General features: G+C 48.2%; 1 protein-coding gene and 1 long non-coding RNA gene across 2 annotated transcripts in view; one reads left to right on the top strand and one right to left on the bottom strand.

Moving 5' to 3' along the window:
* LOC147087069 (junctional adhesion molecule A-like) overlaps window positions 1-15,866 on the top strand; it is a 100,986-nt gene extending 85,120 nt beyond the window's left edge. Inside the window, 1 exon segment of the mRNA XM_085978029.1 lies at window positions 15,708-15,866. Within this exon segment, the coding sequence (XP_085834155.1) occupies window positions 15,708-15,866 (159 nt within the window).
* An 842-nt stretch (window positions 15,867-16,708) lies between these two features.
* On the bottom strand, window positions 16,709-19,548 carry LOC147087070 (uncharacterized). Its single transcript, XR_015075581.1, has 3 exons — window positions 19,464-19,548; window positions 17,296-17,422; window positions 16,709-16,795 (listed from the first exon to the last, which is right to left on the bottom strand). It is a non-coding gene; the product is annotated as an uncharacterized LOC147087070 (long non-coding RNA).
* Between the last annotated feature and the right edge of the window lie 1,664 nt (window positions 19,549-21,212).

Here is a 21,212-nt window from a genome sequence, read left to right on the forward strand (position 1 = left end):
AGTAATGGTGCTCAGCGAGTAGGGATATATGGGACAAGTTGATGGGATCAGTTAAGAGCAGGACTATCAGAATTGACTTACTGTATAAATGCAAGTTCTTTCTTTCTTTACTGGGTATTTATTTGTCCTTTTCCATACACGCTCTTGCTTCATTGAGCATGTCTCTTTAATTCCTCACCAGCAGTACAATGCAAATGAAGAAACTGGACAGTTGAGCACTTTAAGATGAGAGCCACTTCCAGGACTTTCTTGATAAAAGTGGTGCCTGATGAAGCCCTTTAGAAAGCTAAGCCAAGCCACATCATTGCAGGAATTGTTTTAATGATGTTCTAAGGCAAAAAAAAACTTTACTGAAAAAAAAATCAAGCACTTTGTAAAGGATGAAATCAATTGCTTTTAACATTCTTCTTTCACCGTTCTACTTGCAAGTGTTTCTTTAATCTGTTGCTTTCTTTTGTATTTTCTTTTTCAACTTCATTTAAATTGTTGTTTCTGTGCTTTGAGCTGTTTTCTTATTACAAGGTTCCCTCGTTTTTCCTTGGAATTGTCTGACAAACATATGTGTTTGTGCACAAGATAGATGGAAGGAGGGCTATGTCCAAATACATTTTCTAGTGGGGGTGCACTATGCATCTGGAGAGTAAACCAACAGTAGGAGAAGGAGAACGTCTGAAGGGTATGCTGATGGAAAGGGTGTATCCAAGAAGGAGCCCTATATTCAGAGAGGTATAGGAATTACTGTACAGTGTTTATTACATTTTGAAAAGGAAAAAGAAATTTTCAGCTGAAGGTTTTTTTGAGTTTTTTTTTGTAATTTTCTTCAATAAAACTGATTGGTGCCCCTCGGAGGGCATAGAACTACACTGCAGTTATCATGAAGATAATGATTAAGCTGGAAACGGTTGAAACCTTTCCATGAAAGACAACCTGAAAGGGATTTTTAAAAAAGGCTTTATAAATTGACAGCATTAGCTCTTCGTTCTCATTCAAATGATTGAATAACCTTTAGTTCTATGCAATTTGGTCAATGCGACTTCAATTAGCCGAGGAGCTGCTAGAAAATGGAGGACATGTTATTGGATATGACATTTGAGTCAATCTGTGTAATTTCCTCCTCACTCTTAAGTAGTGTGGATAATACACAGCCTCTAACCCTGACTATTCTTAGTAACAGGCATGGTGAACTGCATTACTGATAAAACAGAGACAGTTCTGGGCCGTATTGATGTGGACAGATGCTGTTTTTCTGCAATATTTATAACCAGCGGGGAGCAGGAGTGATTGAGGGGGGAGGGGGACAATTATCTCCAGCTCCAGTAGAAATACCATGACAGACCAAATCCCTGACTACAAAAAATGGATGAATTTTATAAGTGAAATTTGAGTAGAATGTACTTTGCATGTCAGGGTGTCCACGTTTCTGAGCTGACACTGAGGTGTGGCAGGTAATTGAACCACGTGTGCAAAGACATTGAGATCAAAAAACCATGATGCCGCGAGCAAGACTTCCGATCTGCCGGTGCCTTATGAGCTTGATCCCTTTGGAATTTCCAGAGTCCAGCAACTAGCAGATTGTTGCCAGGCGCCCATGCAATACAGCGGTGCCTGCTATATGGGGGGGGGGGGGGAGAGGCATGAAGGTGCAACGGTGGGTTCAGCCGAACATTCAAATAAAAAAAGAAAAATGGTCCCCTTTCGAGGCATGCTGCTTTTCTTACATCAGCCAGTTGCAAAGGAAATTGGCCTTAAACAATCCTGTGGGCCCCATCCCTGCCTTGTTAATGTACTGTATGCCTCCTTCGTGCCAGCAGACAGTACACTGGAGTTGGGACCAGGTGGAATTCTGGTTGGTGATGTCATCCCACCGGTGCCACCACCATTCCTGATGTCAGTCTGCCAGGGATTGGGTGCAAGATCCTCCCACTCCGGCTCCCACAAGAAACTCTAGCACTGAACAACAGTGGGAAGAGTGGGAGACCAGGCATCTGCACCCACCTAAGCGTCAGCCCCTGTTAGTCCCGCCCAAAAAAATAAAGTCCCATTTCTCAAGAGGGAACGATAGCGTAGTGGTAATGTCACTGGGCTAGTAATCCAGTAGGCCTAGACTAATGATCCAGAGACGTGCGTTCAAATCCCACCACGGCAGCTGGGGAATTTAAATTCAGTTAATTAAATAAATACTCCAGACCCACAGCAATGTGGTTCACTCTTAACTGCCTAGCAAGTCACTCAGTTGTAACAAACCACTACGAAACAAAATAATAAGAATGAAACCGGACGGACCACTCGGCACCGGCTACGGACACAGCAACGACACACCCAGTCCAGGCAACCCTGCAAAGTCCTCCTCACCAACATCTGGGGACTTGTGCCAGAATTGGGAGAGCTGTCCCACAGACTAGTCATGCTCACAGAATCATACCTTTCAGCCAATGTCCCAAACTCCTCCATCACCATCCCTGGGTATGTCCTGTCCCACCGGCAGGACAGATCCACCAGTGGTGGTGGCACAGTGGTGTACAGCTGGGAAGGAGTGGCCTGGGAGTCCTCAACATTGATCCTGGATCACATGAAGTCTCATGGGTTTCAGGTCAAGCATGGGGAAGGAACCCTCCAGCTGATTACCACCTACCGCCCTCCCTCAGCTGATGAATCAGTACTCCTCCATGTTGAACACCACTTAGAAGAAGCACTGAGAGTAGCAAGGGCACAGAAAGTACTCTGGGTGGGGGACTTCACTGTCCACCACCAAGAGTGGCTCGGTAGCACCATAGCTGACCGAGTCCTGAAGGACATAACTGCTAGTCTGGGCCTGCAACAGGTGGTGAGAGAACCAACATGAGGGAAAAACCTACTTGACCTCGTCCTCACCAATCTACCTGTCGCAGATGTATCTCTCCATGACAGTATTGGTAGCAGTGACCACCGCCCAGTCATTGTGGAGACGAAATACCATATTCACACTGAGGACACCCTCCATCGTGTTGTGTGGTACTACCACCGTGATAAATGGAATAGATTCAAAACAGATCTAGCAGCTCATAACTGGGCATCCATGAGGCGCTGTGGGCCATCAGCAGCAGCAGAATTGTGTCCACCACAATCTGTAACCTCATGGCCCGGCATATCCTTCACTCTACCATTACCATCAAGCCAGGGGACCTACCCTGATTCAATAAGGAGTGTAGAAGAGCATGCCAGGAGCAGCACCAGGTGTACCTAAAAATGAGCTGCCAACCTGGGGAAGCTGCAACACAGGACTACATACATGCTAAAAAGCGGAAGCAGCGTGCTATAGACAGGACTAAGTGATCCTACAATCAACGGATCAGATCAAAGCTCTGCAGTCCTGCCACATCCAGTGGACCATTAAACAACTAACGGGAGGAGGAGGAGGTTCCATGAATATCCCCATCCTCAAATGATGGTGGAGCCCAGCACGTGAAGTGCAAAAGACAAGGCTGAAGCGTTTGCAACCATCTTCAGCCAGAAGTGCCGAGTGGATGATCCATATCGGCCAACTCCTGAGGTCCCCATCATCACAGAAGCCAGTCTTCCGCCAATTCGATTCACTCCACGTGACATCAAGAAACGGCTCAGCGCACTGGATATAGCAAAGGCTATGGGCCCCGACAACATCCCGGCTGTTGTACTGAAGACTTGTGCTCCAAAACTAGCCGCGACTCTAGCCAAGCTGTTCCTGTACAGCTACAACACTGGCATGTATCTGACAATGTGGAAAACTGCCCAGGCATGTTCTGTCCACAAAAAGCAGGACAAATCCAATCCGGCCAATTGCCACCCCATCAGTCTACTCTCAATCATCAGCAAAGTGATGGAAGGTGTCATCGACAGTGCTATCAAGCGGCACTTACCCACCAAAAACCTGCTTACTGATGCCCAGTTTGGGTTCCGCCAAGACCACTCTGCTCCCGACCTCATTACAGCCTTGGTCCAAACATGGACAAAGGAGCTGAATTCCAGAGGTGAGGTGAGAGTGACTGCCCTTGACATCAAGGCAGCATTTGACCGAGTGTGGCATGATGGAGCCCTAGAAAAACTGAAGTCAATGGGAATCGGAGGGAAAACTCTCCACTGGCTGGAGTCATACCTAGCACAAAGGAAGATGGTTGTGGTGATTGAAGGTCAATCATTGCTGCAGGAGTTCCTCAGGGCAATGTCCTAGGCCCAACCATCTTCAGCTGCTTCATCCATGACCCTCCTTCCCTCCAACATAAGGTCAGAAATGGGGATGTTTGCTGATGACAGCACAGTGTTCAGTGCCATTCACAACTCCTCAGATAATGAAGCAGTCCATGCCCGTATGCAACAAGACCTGGACGACGTTCAGTCTTGGGCCGATAAGTGGCAGGTAACATTCGCACCACAGAAGTGCCAGGCAATGACTATCTCCAACAAGCAAGAGTCTAACCACCGCCCCTTGACATTCAATGGCATTACCATCGCTGAATCCCCCACCAGCAACATCCTGGGGGGCACCATTGACCAGAAACTTAACTGGACCAGCCACAGAGACTAGGTATTCTGCAGCGAGTGTCTCACTTCCTGACTCCCCAAAGCCTTTCTACCATCTACAAGGCACAAGTAAGGAGTGTGATGGAATACTCTCCACTTGCCTGGATGAGTGCAGCTCCAACAACACTCAAGAAGCTCGACACCATACAGGACAAAGCAGCCCGCTTGATTGGCACCCCATCCAGCACCTTAAACATTCACTCCCTCCACCACCAGTCTACCGTGGCTGCAGTGTGTACCATCTACAAGATGCACTGCAGCAACTCGCCAAGGCTTCTTTGACAGCACCTCCCAAACCCGCGACCTCTTCCACCTAGAAGGACAAGGCGCATGGGAACACCACCACCTCCAAGTTCCCCTCCACGTCACACACCATCCTGACTTAGAAGTATATCGCCGATCCTTCATCGTCGCTGGGTCAAAATCCTGGAACTCCCTACCTAACAGCACTGTGGGAGTACCTTCACCACACGGACGGCAGCGGTTCAAGAAGGCGGCTCAGCACCACCTTCTCAAGGACAATTGGGGATGGGGAATAAATGCTGGCCTTGCCAGTGACGCCCACATCCCAGAAACGAATAAAAAAAAATTCCAAGCCAGCATTTCCTTTCCAGTTTTCTTCTACTCACTTTTAGAATTTTGCGATAAATAGAGGCTATTCCCGCTCCCTGAGAGAGCTGTTTAAAATCATGAAGGATTTAGATCGAGTAAATAAAGAGAAACTGTTTCCAATGGCTTAAGGGTGGATAACCAGAGGGCACAGATTTAAGGTGATTGGCAAAAGAACCAGAGGCGACATGAGGACAAACTTTTTTACGCAACGAGTGGTTAGGATTTGGAATGCACTGCCTGATAGGGTGGTGGAAACAGATTCAATAGTAGCCTTCAAAAGGGAATTGGATAAATACTTGAAGGAGAAAAAATTGCAGGGATATGGGGAAAGAGCAGGGGAGGGGGATTAACTGGATCGCTCTTCGAAAGAGCCGGCACAGACTCGATGGGCCGAATGGCCTCCTTCTATGCTGTATTATTGTGTGATTCTATGATTCCCCCCTCCACAATTCTAATGCACGAGCAAATGAGTAAAGTAATTGGCATTTCTACCATTGAAAGTAACAGTGACCAACTGTACAAGTGCTGAGCAATGAGGCACTCCTGCGCCTGTCTTCCTGGCTATAGTGACTGCAGCACACCATCATCTTCTTGGGCTTACCATAACTTGCTGCTGTTCCATATTCAAGTCCATGGTGAAACCTCTGATCCACACCAATATTATGCTCTATAATGTTACAATTTTGCTTCAATAAAGAACATTCTAACTCTCCCTCCCAAAGCTTCCAGGTGTTGCTTTAGTACTCAAAGTCTCTGCTCAACAAAGGTCTCCTGTATGCCTCAGCGTATCTGATCTCTGCTGGGAGGAAGGAGGAGGAGTTTTTATTTATATTGTACATCTCAAAAATGTGACAAACTGGTAGAAATTAGTCTGGACCCGTTTTGTGCCCAGACTCGGCATTGGGCGAGCAACACGCACCCGAGCAGCAAGACTCAAGGGCCGAGGCCCAATGTCAGGTTGATGGAAAGTTAGACAGCCCGAGGCATGAGCTACACTAAATATTCAATGCTGCTGTACAGTTTAGTATATTTGTTTAATTTTAACAAAAAAGATTTGAGTATATATATTGGGGGGAATTTTATCAATGGGGGCGCATTGGGGGCGGGACTGCTGGTTGTCAGGTTTCAGTCCCGCCCCCAACAACATCCGGCCAACCCACGCTATTTTCCCTTGATTGACCTTGTTAAACCCGCCCTGAGGGCTTAGCAGGCCAAGTAAGGGAAAGCCGGTGACAGAGAACGTCAGCGTATGACGTTTCATCTGTCAAACACTGACAATCTCTGTTCTTTGGTGAGTCCTTGTACTCAAGACTCACCAAACCTCTTTCCTGAGCAGAAATCAGATGGCTATTGCATCGGAGAATGCAGCAGCCATTCTGTCATCTCTGCCGTGGAGATGAGGAGCCTCCGGATCCCCAAGGGTTGAAGCCTGCAGGAAGAAACAAAGGTAAGGAAACTTTTTCTAACACTTTTCACTCACCTCCCATACTTACCTCTCCACACTTGCACCCATCACTCACCTCTACAGCAGGCTTTTCGATCCCTCTCATCCCTGCAGACCCACTGCTTGCCTCGCTGACCCTGGTGGAGTTTCCCGACGTCGGGAAGCCCACACTTGTGTTGGTAAAATGGAGATAAGACTCTTAACTGCCTGTTAGCTACCTGTTACTAGGCAGTCAAGTGGCTGTAATCCCCTTCCTGCCTCGAGGGGACGGGTCCCAGCGCGAGTCGGGGACCCGCCTCCCGGGAAGATGGCACGGAGGCGGGTTGGGAGCGGGTTCAGTACCCGCTCCCAGTTTCTGCCATTTTCCCGGCAGTCCTGCCTCCAAACCCGCCTCCCCAGGGCTGGCAAAAATCCCCCCCCTGAGTTTGTTCAACAGCGATCGATACTCATAGGGGGAAAAATTCAGTTGGTAGCGCCACCCGTTGCCGCCTTAAGAGGGCGCTAAGTGGGGCGCAAACCAACTAGCGCCCGGGTGCAGCGATATCTGCGCCTCTCGCGAAATTGACCGGACATTTTGCGGCGGCGCTAAACAATACCGCCCGTTCTCCTGCGCACGCAGATCTTGACGTCATTCGAGAGTGCAACGCCCTTGGGGCGCCCCGGACCGGAAATTCAGTGGCGCCCCCCTCCTTTCCGCCTGGCGTGACCAACGACAGGTTGACTGGAACACTTCCCAGTCGCTGTGGGGCTGGGGGGGCGCTATTTAAAGGGGGCCTCTTCCTGGCTTTTGTGTGGTAGCCATTTTTGCCACACTCATTCTGAGAGAGAGAGAGATTTGGAGAGAGACAAAGAGAGAAAGAGAGACTTCTGCATTGAGTCAACGCTGTCTGAGGTAGTTTTGGCTTCTGACCATAACTCTGCAGGTACTTTGTTTTTTGACCGTCATATCTTTGATTGCCCAGATACTATGGGGGCTGCAATGGATGGGAACGTCGTCCTTCTCCATCACATTCAGAGGGCACAGAGACGCAGAGAGAGAGTGGCAATCATGGCCAGACAGAGGAGGGCCAACAGGTGTCGGTACAGGAGACCTTACCCTCCCAGGGTTTTTCGCCAACAGTTCTCATACATTAACATGTCTGAGGAGCAGTGTTTGCGAAGGCTGCGATTCAGCAAGGAGGTGGTCACTGAGCTCTGCCACCTGCTTCAGCCAGATCTGCAGCCTCAACTGAGGAGCAGGACGTCTCTGTCGGTGGCAGTGAAGATAACAGTGGCTCTCAACTTCTATGCCACCGGCTCCTTTCAATCCGCTACTGGGGACATCGCCCATATCTCCCAGTTCGCAGTGCATTGCTGCATCCGTCAGGTCACAAATGCCCTCTTTAAAAGGAGATGAGAGTACATCTACATAGAAACATAGAAGATAGGAGCAGTAGTAGGCCATTCAGCCTCTCGAGCCTGCTGCGCTATTCAATGCGATCATAGCTGATCATCTAATTTCAGTACCCGGTCCCTGCTTTCTCCCCATAACCCTGGATCCCTTTAGCCTTAAGAAATATATCCAACTCCTTCTTGAATATATTTAGTGAATTGGCTTCTACTGCCTTCTATGGTAGAGAATTCCACAGGTTCACCACTCTCTGGGTGAAGAAATTCCTCCTCATTTCTGTCCTAAATGGCCTACCCCTTATCCTTAGACTATGACCCCTGGTTCTGGACTCCCCGACCATCGGGAACATCCTTCCTGCATCTAGTCTGTCCAGTCCTGTCAGAATTTTATAAGTTTCAATGAGATCCCCTCTCATTCTTCTAAATTAAGGCGAGTACAAGCCCAATCGTCCCAATCTCTCCTCATACGTCATTCCTGCCATCCCAGGTATCAGCCTGGTGAATCTTCGCTGAACTCCTTCCATGGCAAGAACATCCTTCCTCAGATAAGGCGTCCAAAACTGCACACAATACTCAAGATGTGGTCTCACCAAGGCCCTGTACAACTGCAGCAAGACATCCTTGTTCCTGTACTCAAACCCTCTCGCTACGAAGGCCAACCTACCATTTGCCTTCTTAACCGCCTGCTGCACCTGCATACTTACCTTCAGCGACTGGTGCACAAGGACACCCAGGTCTCGTTGCACTTCCCCTTCTCCCAATCTATTGCCATTCAGATAATAATCTGCCTTCCTGTTTTTGCCACCAAAGTCGATAACCTCACATTTATTCACGTAAAATTGCATCTGCCATGCTTTTGCCCAATCACCCAACCTGTCCAAATCATCCTGGAGTTTCTCGGCATCCTCCTCACAGCACACACGCCCACCCAGCTTTGTGTCGTCTGCAAATTTGGAGATATTACATCTAGTTCCCTTGTCTAGATCATTAATATATATTGTGAATAGCTGGGGTCCAAGGACCGATCCCTGCAGTACCCCACTAGTCACCGCCTGCCACTCGGAAAAAGACCCGTTTATTCCAACTCTTTGCTTTCTGTCTGCCAACCAGTTCTCTATCCAAGTCAATACCTTGCCCCCAATCCCATGTGCCTTAACTTTACACGCTAATCTCTCATGCGGGACCTTATCAAAAGCCTTCTGAAAGTCCAAATATACCACATCCACTGGTTCTCCCTTATCTATTTTACCAGTTACATCCTCAAAAAATTCCAGTAGATTAGGCAAGCACGATTTACCTTTCCCCATGACCCCGGACAAGCAGCAAGAACGCGCAATGGGCTTTGCGATGATAGCGGGCTTCCCCATGGTGCAGGGCGCCATTGACTGCAGCCATGTGGCTTTGCGGACGCCGCAAGAGAATGCCAAGGATTTCCGCAACCGAAAGGGCTTCCATTCCTTAAACGTCCAGTTGGTCTGTGACCACAGACAGCTGATACTCGCTGTCAATGCCCACTTTCCAGGCAGCAGCCACGATGCCTTCATCCTGCGCCAGACTTCTGTGGCAGACCTTTTCGAGGCACCGCTTCACCCAGGAGGTTGGCTTCTCGGGGACAAGGGATATCCTCTGTGCACCTGGCTGATGACCCCGCTCCGTTCGCCCAGCACCCCTGCTGAGCTACGATACAATGAGAGCCATCAAGCTACCAGGAACATCGTTGAGCACACAATCGGCGTGCTCAAGCAACGGTTCCGCTGTCTGGACCATTCTGGAGGAGTCCTGCAGTACTCGCCTGAGCGAGTCTCCCACTTCATTGTTGTGTGCTGCATGCTGCATAACCTGGCAATCCTCAGGACCCAGCCAATGCCACCAGACATTGGAGCACCAGCAGAGGAGGAGGAGGATGAGGAGAATGAGCATCAGCAGCACCAAGGCGGGAGGGAGGCACAAAGTGGAAGGGCCGTCCGTCAAAGGCTCATAGCAAGCCGCTTCTAGGCCCCCTCTGAGGGAATGGTTTCTGCCATTCAAACAACCTGAATGAAACCATCCCGCAACTCCTAAGCCAGTCAAGGCAACAATGAGTGCAAAGACCAAACATGCACATTTTGAATACAGACACTTCTTTATTTCCCAAACTGTGTCTCATTTCCACATGACAAAGTAATAGAAAGAAACACCAAAAAAAAGTCATTCACATAACTGGCTCTCACAACCTGGAGACAATGTCCAAAACAGTAACAAAAATTTGACCACGACCCTCGGCCTTCAATAAAACAATGAAATACATTTTGCCACGCCTCCTACTTTTTGCCCTTCGAGGGTGATCTGCCTCCCTTGCGAAATTGCTCCCTTCCCACCCTGCAGCTCCTCCATAATGGGGCCCCAGTAGCTACAGCAAGGCTGGGGGAAGGCTGCTGAGTGTCAGAAACTGAGACTGCAGATGCCCTTGAGGGACGGCCTGGACCAGCTCTGGGCCTGGAGGGCCTGGCTGCTGACTGCTCCAACTCTGCATGGGAGGCAGCAGTCTGTCCTACAGGTGGTGGCAACTGCTGTGGAGAAGTGACAGTGTTGGCAGCAGGAATGCTGTCATCTTGAGGACAGCAACTCCCTGCTCGACCGACACACTGGCACTCCCACGGGGCAGCAGCTCAGCATGCAGAGCAATCTGCTGGAGCACAGATTGCTGGCCTGCTGCGGCGCGGTGAGAGCCCCGGGGAAATCTGCCCAATCCAGCGAGGGTGGCAGCAGTTAGTGCTCGCGTGGCCTCAATCTGCGTCTGCATGAGACCAGCCACTGACTGCATTGCAGCACTTAGCATTTGCGTGGCAGCTGTCTGTGCTCCAGCGAAGTGCTCCACACTCCTTGCCAGTGATTCAATGGATTCGGGCATCCTTGCCACTGCAGCCATGAGCTCAGTGTGCCTTTGCTCCGCCTGGGCGCTCATTTCAGTGAGGACCCGCTCCTCGTCTGCGTTCAGTGCAGCAGGACTCGAGGCCATACTCTCCGTCCGGGGAGAAGGCCCCTGAGCTTCCCTAACATAGAAGATAGGAGCAGGAGTAGGCCATTCGGCCCTTCAAGCCTGCTCCGCCATTCAATGAGATCATGGCTGATCATCCAAATTCAGAACCCTGTCCCTGCCTTCTCCCCATATCCCTTGATCCCTTTAGCCTTAAGAAATATATCCAACTTTTTCTTGAATATATTTAATGAACTGGCCTCCACCGCCCTCTGTGGCAGAGAATTCCACAGGTTCACCACTCTCTGGGTGAAGAAATTCCTCCTCATTTCAGTCCTAAATGTCCTACCCCTTATCCTTAGACTATGACCCCTGGTTCTGGACTCCCCGACCATTGGGAACATCCTTCCTGCATCTAGTCTGTCCAGTCCTGTCAGAATTTTATAAGTTTCAATGAGATCCCCTCTCATTCTTCTAAACTCCAGCGAGTACAAGCCCAATCGACCCAATCTCTCCTCATACGTCATTCCTGCCATCCCAGGTATCAGCCTGGTGAATCTTCGCTGAACTCCTTCCATGGCAAGAACATCCTTCCTCAGATAAGGCAACCAAAACTGCACACAATACTCAAGGTGCGGTCTCACCAAGGCCCTGTACAACTGCAGCAAGACATCCTTGTTCCTGTACTCAAACCCTCTCGCTACGAAGGCCAACATACCATTTGCCTTCTTAACCGCCTGCTGCACCTACATCCTTACCTTCAGCGACTGGTGCACAAGGACATCCAGGTCTCGTTGCACTTCCCCTTCTCCCAATCTATTGCCATTCAGATAATAATCTGCCTTCCTGTTTTTGCCACCAAAGTGGATAACCTCACATTTATCCACGTTATATTGCATCTGTCATGCATCTGCCCAATCACCCAACCTGTCCAAATCATCCTGTAGTTTCTCGGCATCCTCCTCACTGCACACATGCCCACCCAACTTTGTGTCATCTGCAAATTTGGAGATATTACATCTAGTTCCCTTGTCTAGATCATTAATATATATTGTGAATAGCTGGGGTCCAAGGACCGATCCCTGCGGTACCCCACTAGTCACTGCCTGCCACTCGGAAAAAGACCCGTTTATTCCAACTCTTTGCTTTCTGTCTGCCAACCAGTTCTCTATCCAAGTCAATACCTTGCCCCCAATCCCATGTGCCTTAACTTTACACGCTAATCTCTTATGCGGGACCTTATCGAAAGCCTTCTGAAAGTCCAAATACACCACATCCACTGGTTCTCCCTTATCTATTTTACCAGTTACATCCTCAAAAAATTCCAGTAGATTAGTCAAGCACGATTTACCTTTTGTAAATCCATGTTGACTTTGTCCGATCCTGTCACTGTTTTCCAAGTGCTCTGCTATTACACCTTTTATAATGGACTCTAGCATTTTCCCCACTACCGATGTCAGGCTTACCGGTCTGTAATTCCCCGCTTTCTCTCTACCACCTTTTTTGAAGTGGAGATGCTGGTGTTGGACTGGGGTGGACAAATGTGAGAAGTCACACAACACCAGGTTATAGTCCAACAGCTTTATTTGAAATCACAAGCTTTCGGAGCGCTGCTCCTTCGTCAGGTGAAGTGAAGAGATGCATATAAGCACAGCAACCACGACACCACACAACCCTGCCACAGCAACCTCTGCAAGACATGCCAGATCATCAACACAGATACCATCATCACACGTGAGGACACCACCCACCAGGTACATACTCATGTGACTCGGCCAACATTGTCTACCTTATACGTTGCAGGAAAGGATGCCCCGGAGCATGGTACATCGGCGAGACCATGCAGACACTGCGACAATGGATGAACGGACACCGCACAACAATCGCCAGGCAGGAGTGTTCCCTCCCAATCGGGGAACACTTCAGCAGTCAAGGACATTCAGCCTCTGATCTTCGGGTAAGCATTCTCCAAGGTGCCCTTCGAGACACACGACAACACAAAATCATCGAGCAGAAACTGATAGCCAAGTTCCGTACTCATGAGGACGGCCTCAACCGGGATCTTGGGTTCATGTCACACAACGTGTAACCCCACCTGACGTAGAGTCATCCAGACTCGAGTCGTCATTGGCTTGTTCTCTCTACACAGATGCGGCCGGACCTGCTGTGATTTCCAGCAAAAATTTTTATTTTTTAAAATTGTTTCTTGTTTGTTTTTTGTTTTTCATACAGACCCCAGCATCTGCAACATTTGACCCCTGGTGACCCCACCTCATTGTTCTTTGATGTAATGTTTTCCTGACTGACCTGTTTGGACACCATCCACACCTTTGATTGCTGTGATTATCTCTCTGCCGAGGTGGGATAAAGGGCAGTTAGAAAGATTACCTGTAATCATCTGGCAGTGTTCTCTGACTATATATGCTGTGCCTATATGCATCTCTTCACTTCACCTGACGAAGGAGCAGCGCTCCGAAAGCTTGTGATTTCAAATAAAGCTGTTGGACTATAACCTGGTGTTGTGTGACTTCTCACCTTTTTTGAATAGTGGGGTAACATTAGCTACCCTCCAATCCATGGGTACCGTTCCAGATTCCATCGAATGTTGGAAGATGATCAGCAATGCATCTACTATTTCTAGGGCCACTTCCTTAAGTACCCTAGGATGTAGATTATCAGGCCCTGGGGATTTATCGGCCTTCAATCCCATCAATTTCCCTAACACCATTTCCCTACAAATACTGATTTCTTTCAGTTCCTCCCTTTCATCAGACCCTATGTTCCCCGACATCTCTGGGAGGTTATTTGTGTCCTCCTTTGTGAAGACAGAACCAAAATATGTATTTAATTGGTCTGCCATTTCTTTGTTCCCCATTATAAATTCCCTTGATTCTGACTGCAAGGGACCTACGCTTGACTTCACCAATCTTTTTCTCTTCACATATCTATAAAAGCTTTTACAGTCAGTTTTTATGTTCCCTGCTAGCTTACTCTCATATTCTATTTTCCCCTTCTTAATTAATCCCTTTGTCCTCCTTTGTTGAATCCTAAACTGCTCCCAATCCTCAGGTTTACTGCTTTTTCTGGCCAATTTATATGTCCTCTCCTTGGATCTTATGCTATCCCTAATTTCCCTTGTTAGCCACGGTTGAGTCACCTTTTATGTTGAGGGCTTAAAGGTGAGGCCGCCCTCCACCGGTGCATTGCTGCTGTCTCCTATTATGAGCCAGCTTGGCCTACAAGAAAAAGGACGGTGTCTGAGCAAATATGCAGCCATGATCTTGCCTAAAATGCCTCCCATGGGTGAATAGCCCTTACTGTATGCAGCCATGATCTTGCCTGAAATGCCTCCCATGATTGAATAGCCCTTACTGTATGCAGCCATGGTCTTGCCTGAAATGCCTCCCATGGTTGAATAGCCCTTACTGTATGCAAAGTGTGGAATGTGCATGTGTGTTTCATGAAAGGGCCATAGGTGTTGGATGAGTGCTGGGCATTGGGGCTTTCAATACCCCCTGGCCATAAAGTGAGGTGGAGATGGAGGGATGAAGAGGTTTTGAAAAAAGGCACTCACCCTGACGACCCGAGTGAGGTCGTTGAACTTTTTCCTGCATTGCACAGGAGTCCTAGGCACCATGCTGCTTGAGGTCACTTTGTGAGCCACCTCCCTCCATGCTTTTCTGTATTCGCTTGGCAAAGGCCTGCTGCCACTCTCTGGGTACAGTAGAGATTTTCTGCGCTTCACCGCGCCAACCAGATCCTCCAAGGCACGCTCGCTGAAGCGCTGTGCTCGCTCCCTGGCCCTCTCCATAGTCCTTGGCTGGAAGATTTCGCCACAGGTCTGTCCAGGCCGAGATTCAAGGCTCCAGTGAGCAGGGTGTGGCTGTAGAGCAAGATCGACCCTCCCCTTTAAGAACTGACCGGCGCCAGTGTGTCTGTGTTCAATCGCTAACTGACAGCACCTGCGCTACGCCCGCCCTCTGAGGTAGCGCCTCGCTCCTCGGGCTTAGCGCCTTAAGAGAGTTGTGTAGCGCCTGATTTAGCGCTCCAATCACCTCCAGGGGCGAATTTTGCAGTCGGCGGCAATAATTTGCACCGGGCGCTAAACTTTGCGCCCGGCCGATATTCGCGCCTCAAAATGGGCGATACCGAATTTCTCCCCCACATAGTTCAAGCGGTGGGGGGGGGGAGAATTCAATCATCAAGCTATGTTTCAGTTTGCTGTATAGTCTCAGTGTTAGTTGGTACCTGTGACTTTAAATGATAATATCAATATTCTTAATAATAATGATAAACATAAAAAGCCCGTAACGTAGGGTTGACTTTGATCAACTCAGTGCGAATAAATACTGTTCAGAAAGGAGAATTCTAATCATTTTTTTTCTTTTGGACTAAATTTATTTAAATGAAACATTGCAACTCAAGTAACTAAGGAAACACTTCAGCAGAAACACTCCAATGGTTACTCGCAGGTGCCTTGAATATCCAAAATCTCTGCTTGCTGATTACTGAAATCACCTATGGCACTTTCCGCCCCCTTATGAGCTGCAGATTAATTAACAATATTAATGCAAGAGGCTGTGAATACTGTGAGACTCTCAACTTAAAGTACACTTCACAGCACAGATAAGGAAAAATATATATTTGCGGCCACTATCTTAATTTTTCGCTAATTCCTGCGCGCCTTCAACATTTTGTTGTGTGATGAGCAAGTTGCACAATGACTGCAGGTGGGTTCTCTTTTACCTCTCTCCCACCCCTTTGTGTTAGAGCACCGGCACACTGAAGCGCATCTCTGAGTTTCCAATTTCAGCTACGTCACTATGGAGAGACGTGCTGAAAGGAAGCCAAGCACTTCACCAGAAACAGGAAGAAAAAGAAATGACAGAAAGAGGCAAGCCCAGAACGCGCTTCCTAGCACCCAGTTGAGCGAGGCAATGGCAGAGGTTGGAGCCCATTTGCTTGAAGGCCTGCTGCCCTCTGAGCGGCAGCTGCTGCGGAGCCCAGGTAGACTGAGGAATAAAAAAACGAGTGGAAAGAAACATAGAAGATAGGAGCAGGAGCAGGCCATTCGGCCCCTCGAGCCTGCTCCGCCATTCAATGCGATCATGGCTGATCATCCAAATTCAGTACCCGGCCCCTGCTTTCTCCCCATACACCTTGATCCCTTTAGCCTTAAGAAATATATCCAACTCTTTCTTGAATATATTTAATGAATTGGCCTCTACTGCCTTCTGTGGTAGAGAATTCCACAGGTTCACCACTCTCTGGGTGAAGAAATTCCTCCTCATTTCTGTCCTAAATGGCTTACCCCTTATCCTTAGACTGTGACCCCTGGTTCTGGACTCCCCGACCATCGGGAACATCCTTCCTGCATCTAGTCTGTCCAGTCCTGTCAGAATTTTATAAGTTGCAATAAGATCCCCTCTTATTCTTCTAAACTCCAGCGAATATAAGCCCAATCGTCCCAATCTCTCCTCATACGTCATTCCTGCCATCCCAGGTATCAGCCTGGTGAATCTTCGCTGAACTCCTTCCATGGCAAGAACATCCTTCCTCAGATAAGGCGACCAAAACTGCACACAAGAAGTACAGAACGTTTGCCATCAAATAAAAAACATTTTTTTACTTGCCTTGTTCTATGTCAAACACTTCCACTGTATTGACAAAGTGTGGCCTGGAGTAGAAGTTGTGAGGGCCTGGCTGCTGAAGACCTCCGAGGCTGTAAAAGCATTTTTCAGTCATAGTACAATTGGCAAACGCACGGCGGCTGGGAATGCAGGGATATTTGGTCCAGCTCTTTGTTTCCAGGTCTAAGGCCTCAAAAGCAGTCACAGGTAGTTTACCCTGTCTTCCTCCTAACAAAACAAAGGGTTTGGATCACTGTACTTCACCAGTACATGTATTATTTTCTAGATATTTAGCTTATGACGGAATTAAATTTGGACACTACGGCCTCGATTTTCATTGAGCCGTGGAGTCGGGATTGGAGGCGTGCGGGGGGGTTAAATTCCCGAAATCGGGGGTCCCGACCCCATCCCGCCTCCATGCCAATTTCAAAGGAGGCGGGTAGCCGCCCCGCACTGGGATCCGCCTATCCGAGGAGGGAAGGGATTAGTGCCAATTAACTGCCTGTTAACACAGGCAGTATTTAGCCTAATCCCTATTTTTAAGCTTGAACTGTGGGAATCCCGACGGCTCCAAGCCACGCCAATTTGGAGGAGTCGGGCCGTCGAGTTGAAGGGCTTGGAGGGGTCGAGATGTCGGTGTTCGGGTGAGTGATGTGTGCATGAGTGCAAAGGTAAGAGTGTTTGGTGTGTCTAAAGTGATTAAATAAGTTTTACATACATTTTCTTACCTTTTCAGCCTTCCTTCCTTTAGGTTCGGGGAGTCCCTCATCTCACCGGTACAGAAAGCAGAATGGCTGCGAACTGTCAAAAGTGACAGCCTGCAGCTTTCTGTGCAGGAGAGATTTCTAACTGAGTCTGTGGAGAAGGACTCATGTTAGAAGTAAGACTGTCAGTGTTTGACAGCTTCAAACAGCTGTGAAATGCTGATATTTCATCTGTCAACTATCCCAGGATGCACTCATGGTATATCACAGATCAATTTGAGATCTAGCCAAATGCTAATATGCCTGAATGATGTCTGATTGCACAAGCACATTTGATAAATATCAGGGAGCCGAACTCCCTTGGCTATTCCATCGGCCTTCCGCCATAGCTCTAATGGGAGTCTAGCAGAATGACTTAGACAAATGCCAGGACACAGATATTCCAGGTCCCAAAGCTAAGGATTTCCTACTTGGCCTTGAACAGGGCAAAGCTTCCACCCACCAAGGCCACTAACGTGGAGAAGCTGGGGATAGGGCCAGGGCTGGGGCCTTCCTGTGCTGGGAGTTCCCACTTCCCTGGCCATAAGGGGCCCAGTGTAACACTGGAGTCCTGGTACACTCAGTGAGATGAAATATACCGGCCTCCAGCAAAAATGAAACTGGGCCCCACTCAGGAGGGGGTTCCATATAGGAAAGCATCTCCAACACCTGAAGATAGGTACCTTTTTAAAAAAGTATGTATAGGTCCCCTTACACAGGGGCCAAGGGCAGGACTGTATAGGGCCTCACGAGGATGGTGCGGGGGAGATCTGGGCACCTGCCTCCAACAGTGACTAGACATTGGAGTTTCTGGCAGCATGGGGCAGGGGGCACCAATAGTGGCATAAACATTCACCGGCCCCATGCTAATTAGGTGCACTCTCTCTAACCGCAAACTCCAGTAGGGTTAATGCTGGATGGCCCACGTGGACAAGATCCCAATGTAACAGCCAGGATTGCACCCCATGTGTTTTGGGAACATATTAAAAGTACTTTGATTCACATCTTTGTTCCTGCATCAACATATCCTACATTTTGACTCCTTAAATTCAGTACTGGATTCCTAACAAGCGAACATGGCAGTCTGAAAGGACTACTGACTTCAGCATCCTTAGAACTAAAAGTTTGAACCAACCGTGGGACATTACTCAATCTGAATGAGTGATGTTCAGACTCTGCCGAGAACGGGAGAGATCCAGGCAATCTGGGGCTTGTTCTTGGCTGCTCACTCAGCACAATTCCCAACCCCCGCATCCAAACCACCCCCCAGAAGAGAAAGCAGGTCAGCAACAGTGACCCACTCGCAGATAGGCAAAAAAAAAAATAACGTGCAGCACTGGTGGTCAGATTTCCTCATTCTCTTGAGTATATTCAATACTGAGATCGATAGATTTTTGGACACTGAGGGAATCAAGGGATATGGGGATAGGGCGGGAAAGTGGAGTTGAGGTAGAAGATCAGCCATGATCTTATTGAATGGTGGAGCAGGCGCGAGGGGCCGTAAGGTCGACTCCTGTTCCTATTTCATATGTTCTTAACCTCAAGGACAAAGAACAAATAAACTGCTTCAGCCTTTAAGCCAATATTGTTCCCAGCACAGGCACAACCGTGCTAAGAACCCTCAATGCCCTCCTCCAACAAGTACTTCAAATAAGTGGAACTGAGTGAAAAACAGAAAATGCTGTAAATGTTCAGCAGGTCAGGCAGCATCTGTGGAGAGAGAAACAAAGTTAACATTTCAGGTCGATGACCCTTCGTCAGAACTGGAAAAAGTTAGAGATGTATCAGGTTTTAAGCAAGTGCGGGGGCACAGACTTTCCCTTTTGTTCTTTCCTCCCCTCCCCCCCTTTCCCTGCCCCTGCACGTGCATAAAATCTGTTACATCTCTAACTTTTTCCAGTTCTGACGAAAGGTCATCGACCTGAAACGTTAACTCTGTTTCTCTCTCCGCAGATGCTCCCTGACCGGCTGAGTATTTCTAGCATTTTCTGTTTTTAGTTCAGATTTCCAGCATCCGCAGTATTTTGCTTTTGTGTTGGAGTAGTATCTGAGTGTTGTGAAAATACAGCTAAAAAAACTATTAAATGTTGATACAGCAGTAAAGGAGGCAACAACAACGACTGATATGCAGCCTGCCAGAAGTGGTCATTTACCTAGGACATAGATTTTATTTCCCCTGAGGAAAGCAGAGGCTGCGTACTGTGGTGTTGGCATCGGTGGTAGAGGTTGCCAATGATCTCTGGCTGGGTCATACACACGTACCAGGGCTTGTGGAGCAGCATCTGAGCCCATTCCTCCCAACGCGTACACCCTGCCATCTGAAACAGAAACCACATATTGTTACACTCCTAACATGATTAACAACTGAAACCAAGATAGTTATAATTGGATACAATATGATTATGATGGCTTATACATCCTATTAAATATTAAAGCCAATAGGTTTGGACTGGCACTGTTACAGTTAAATCCAACCGCACCAGATGCATTTGTGTTTATAAACAGTCTGTTCACAAGTCTGTATGCAAAAATAATATTTATCAAATCTAGCTTGAGCATACTGAATTACAGTAATTCAAGTCTTTGTTCAGGACCCTTATTCCTTATTTATATTGACTCTTGTCTCTTGTAGGTTGCACATTAGAATGTGAGTTTGTATAATGCTGGATTAGTGCCATTTGTATGGCCAAACCTCAGTGGAGATTCTTCACTGCAGCTCACGGCATAGCAACAATAACTCGGGCAACATGCTTACAGCCTAAGATGGCTTTCTGTGTCAGTGAATTTGTATTGAGTGTCACAATCACGGCATCACACCTCATTCAGAGAATTCTTAGCATTTCGCACTTACACAATTCCTCGATTTGGCTTATGCCAAACTGGTTTCCACTCCCATCTGGCAACAGCAACTTACACTGAAATTTCCTGAGAATCTCACTAGCATACGCCAGAACGCAAAAACTAGCGTGAAACAATCAGCGTAATCAATATGGGCACGGGGAAAATGTAGAATATATGCCACCTTCCATCTTTAAGTCCCTCTTTATCTTTTTTAAATTTGTTTATGGGATGTAGGCGTCGCTGGCAAAGTCAGCATTTATTGTCCATCCCCAATTGCCCTTGAGAAGGTAGTGGTGAGCCAACTTCTTGAACCGCTGCAGTCCATGTGGTGAAGGCACTCCCACAGTGCTGTTGGGTAGGGAGTTCCAGGATTTTGACCCAATGACAATGAAGGAGCGGCGATATACTTCTAAGTCAGGATGATGTGTGACTTGGAGGGGAACTTGGAGGTGGTGGTGTTCCCAAGTGCCTGCTGCCCCTGTCCTTCTAGGTGGAAGAGGTTGCGGGTTTGGGAGGTGCTGTCGAAGAAGCCTTGGCGAGTTGTTGCAGTGCAGGCAAGTGGAGAGTAATCCATCACACTCCTGACTTGTGACTTATAGATGGTGGAAAGGCTTTGGGGAGTCAGGAGGTGAGACACTCGCCGCAGAGTGCTATGGAGGATGGGTTTGGAGCAGTAATGTCACTCCTGATAGATTCATCACTATAGGTCTGATGCAGCAGCCAAGTGAAAGGGAACATCACGGTGGCATCGTGGTTAGCACTGTTGCCTCACAGCGCCAGGGACCCGGGTTCAAATCCGGCCTCGGGTGACTGTCTGTGTGGAGTTTGCACATTCTCCCCGTGTTTGCGTGGGTTTCCTCCGGGTGCTCCGGTTTCCTCCCACAGTCCAAAGATGTGCGGGTTAGGTTGATTGGCCATGATAAAAAAAAAAATTGGCCCTTAGTGTTAGGGGGGATTAAATACGTGGGGTTACGGGGTTACGGGGATAGGGCTTGGGTGGGATGGCTGTCGGTGTAGGGACTGGGTGCTAGGGTTTGGATGATCAGCCATGATCTCGTTGA

Source organism: Somniosus microcephalus, unplaced genomic scaffold (assembly GCF_052327205.1).
Source record: "Somniosus microcephalus isolate GS21.2 unplaced genomic scaffold, FLI_Smic_1.0 unresolved_chr6, whole genome shotgun sequence".
NCBI lineage: Eukaryota > Metazoa > Chordata > Chondrichthyes > Squaliformes > Somniosidae > Somniosus > Somniosus microcephalus.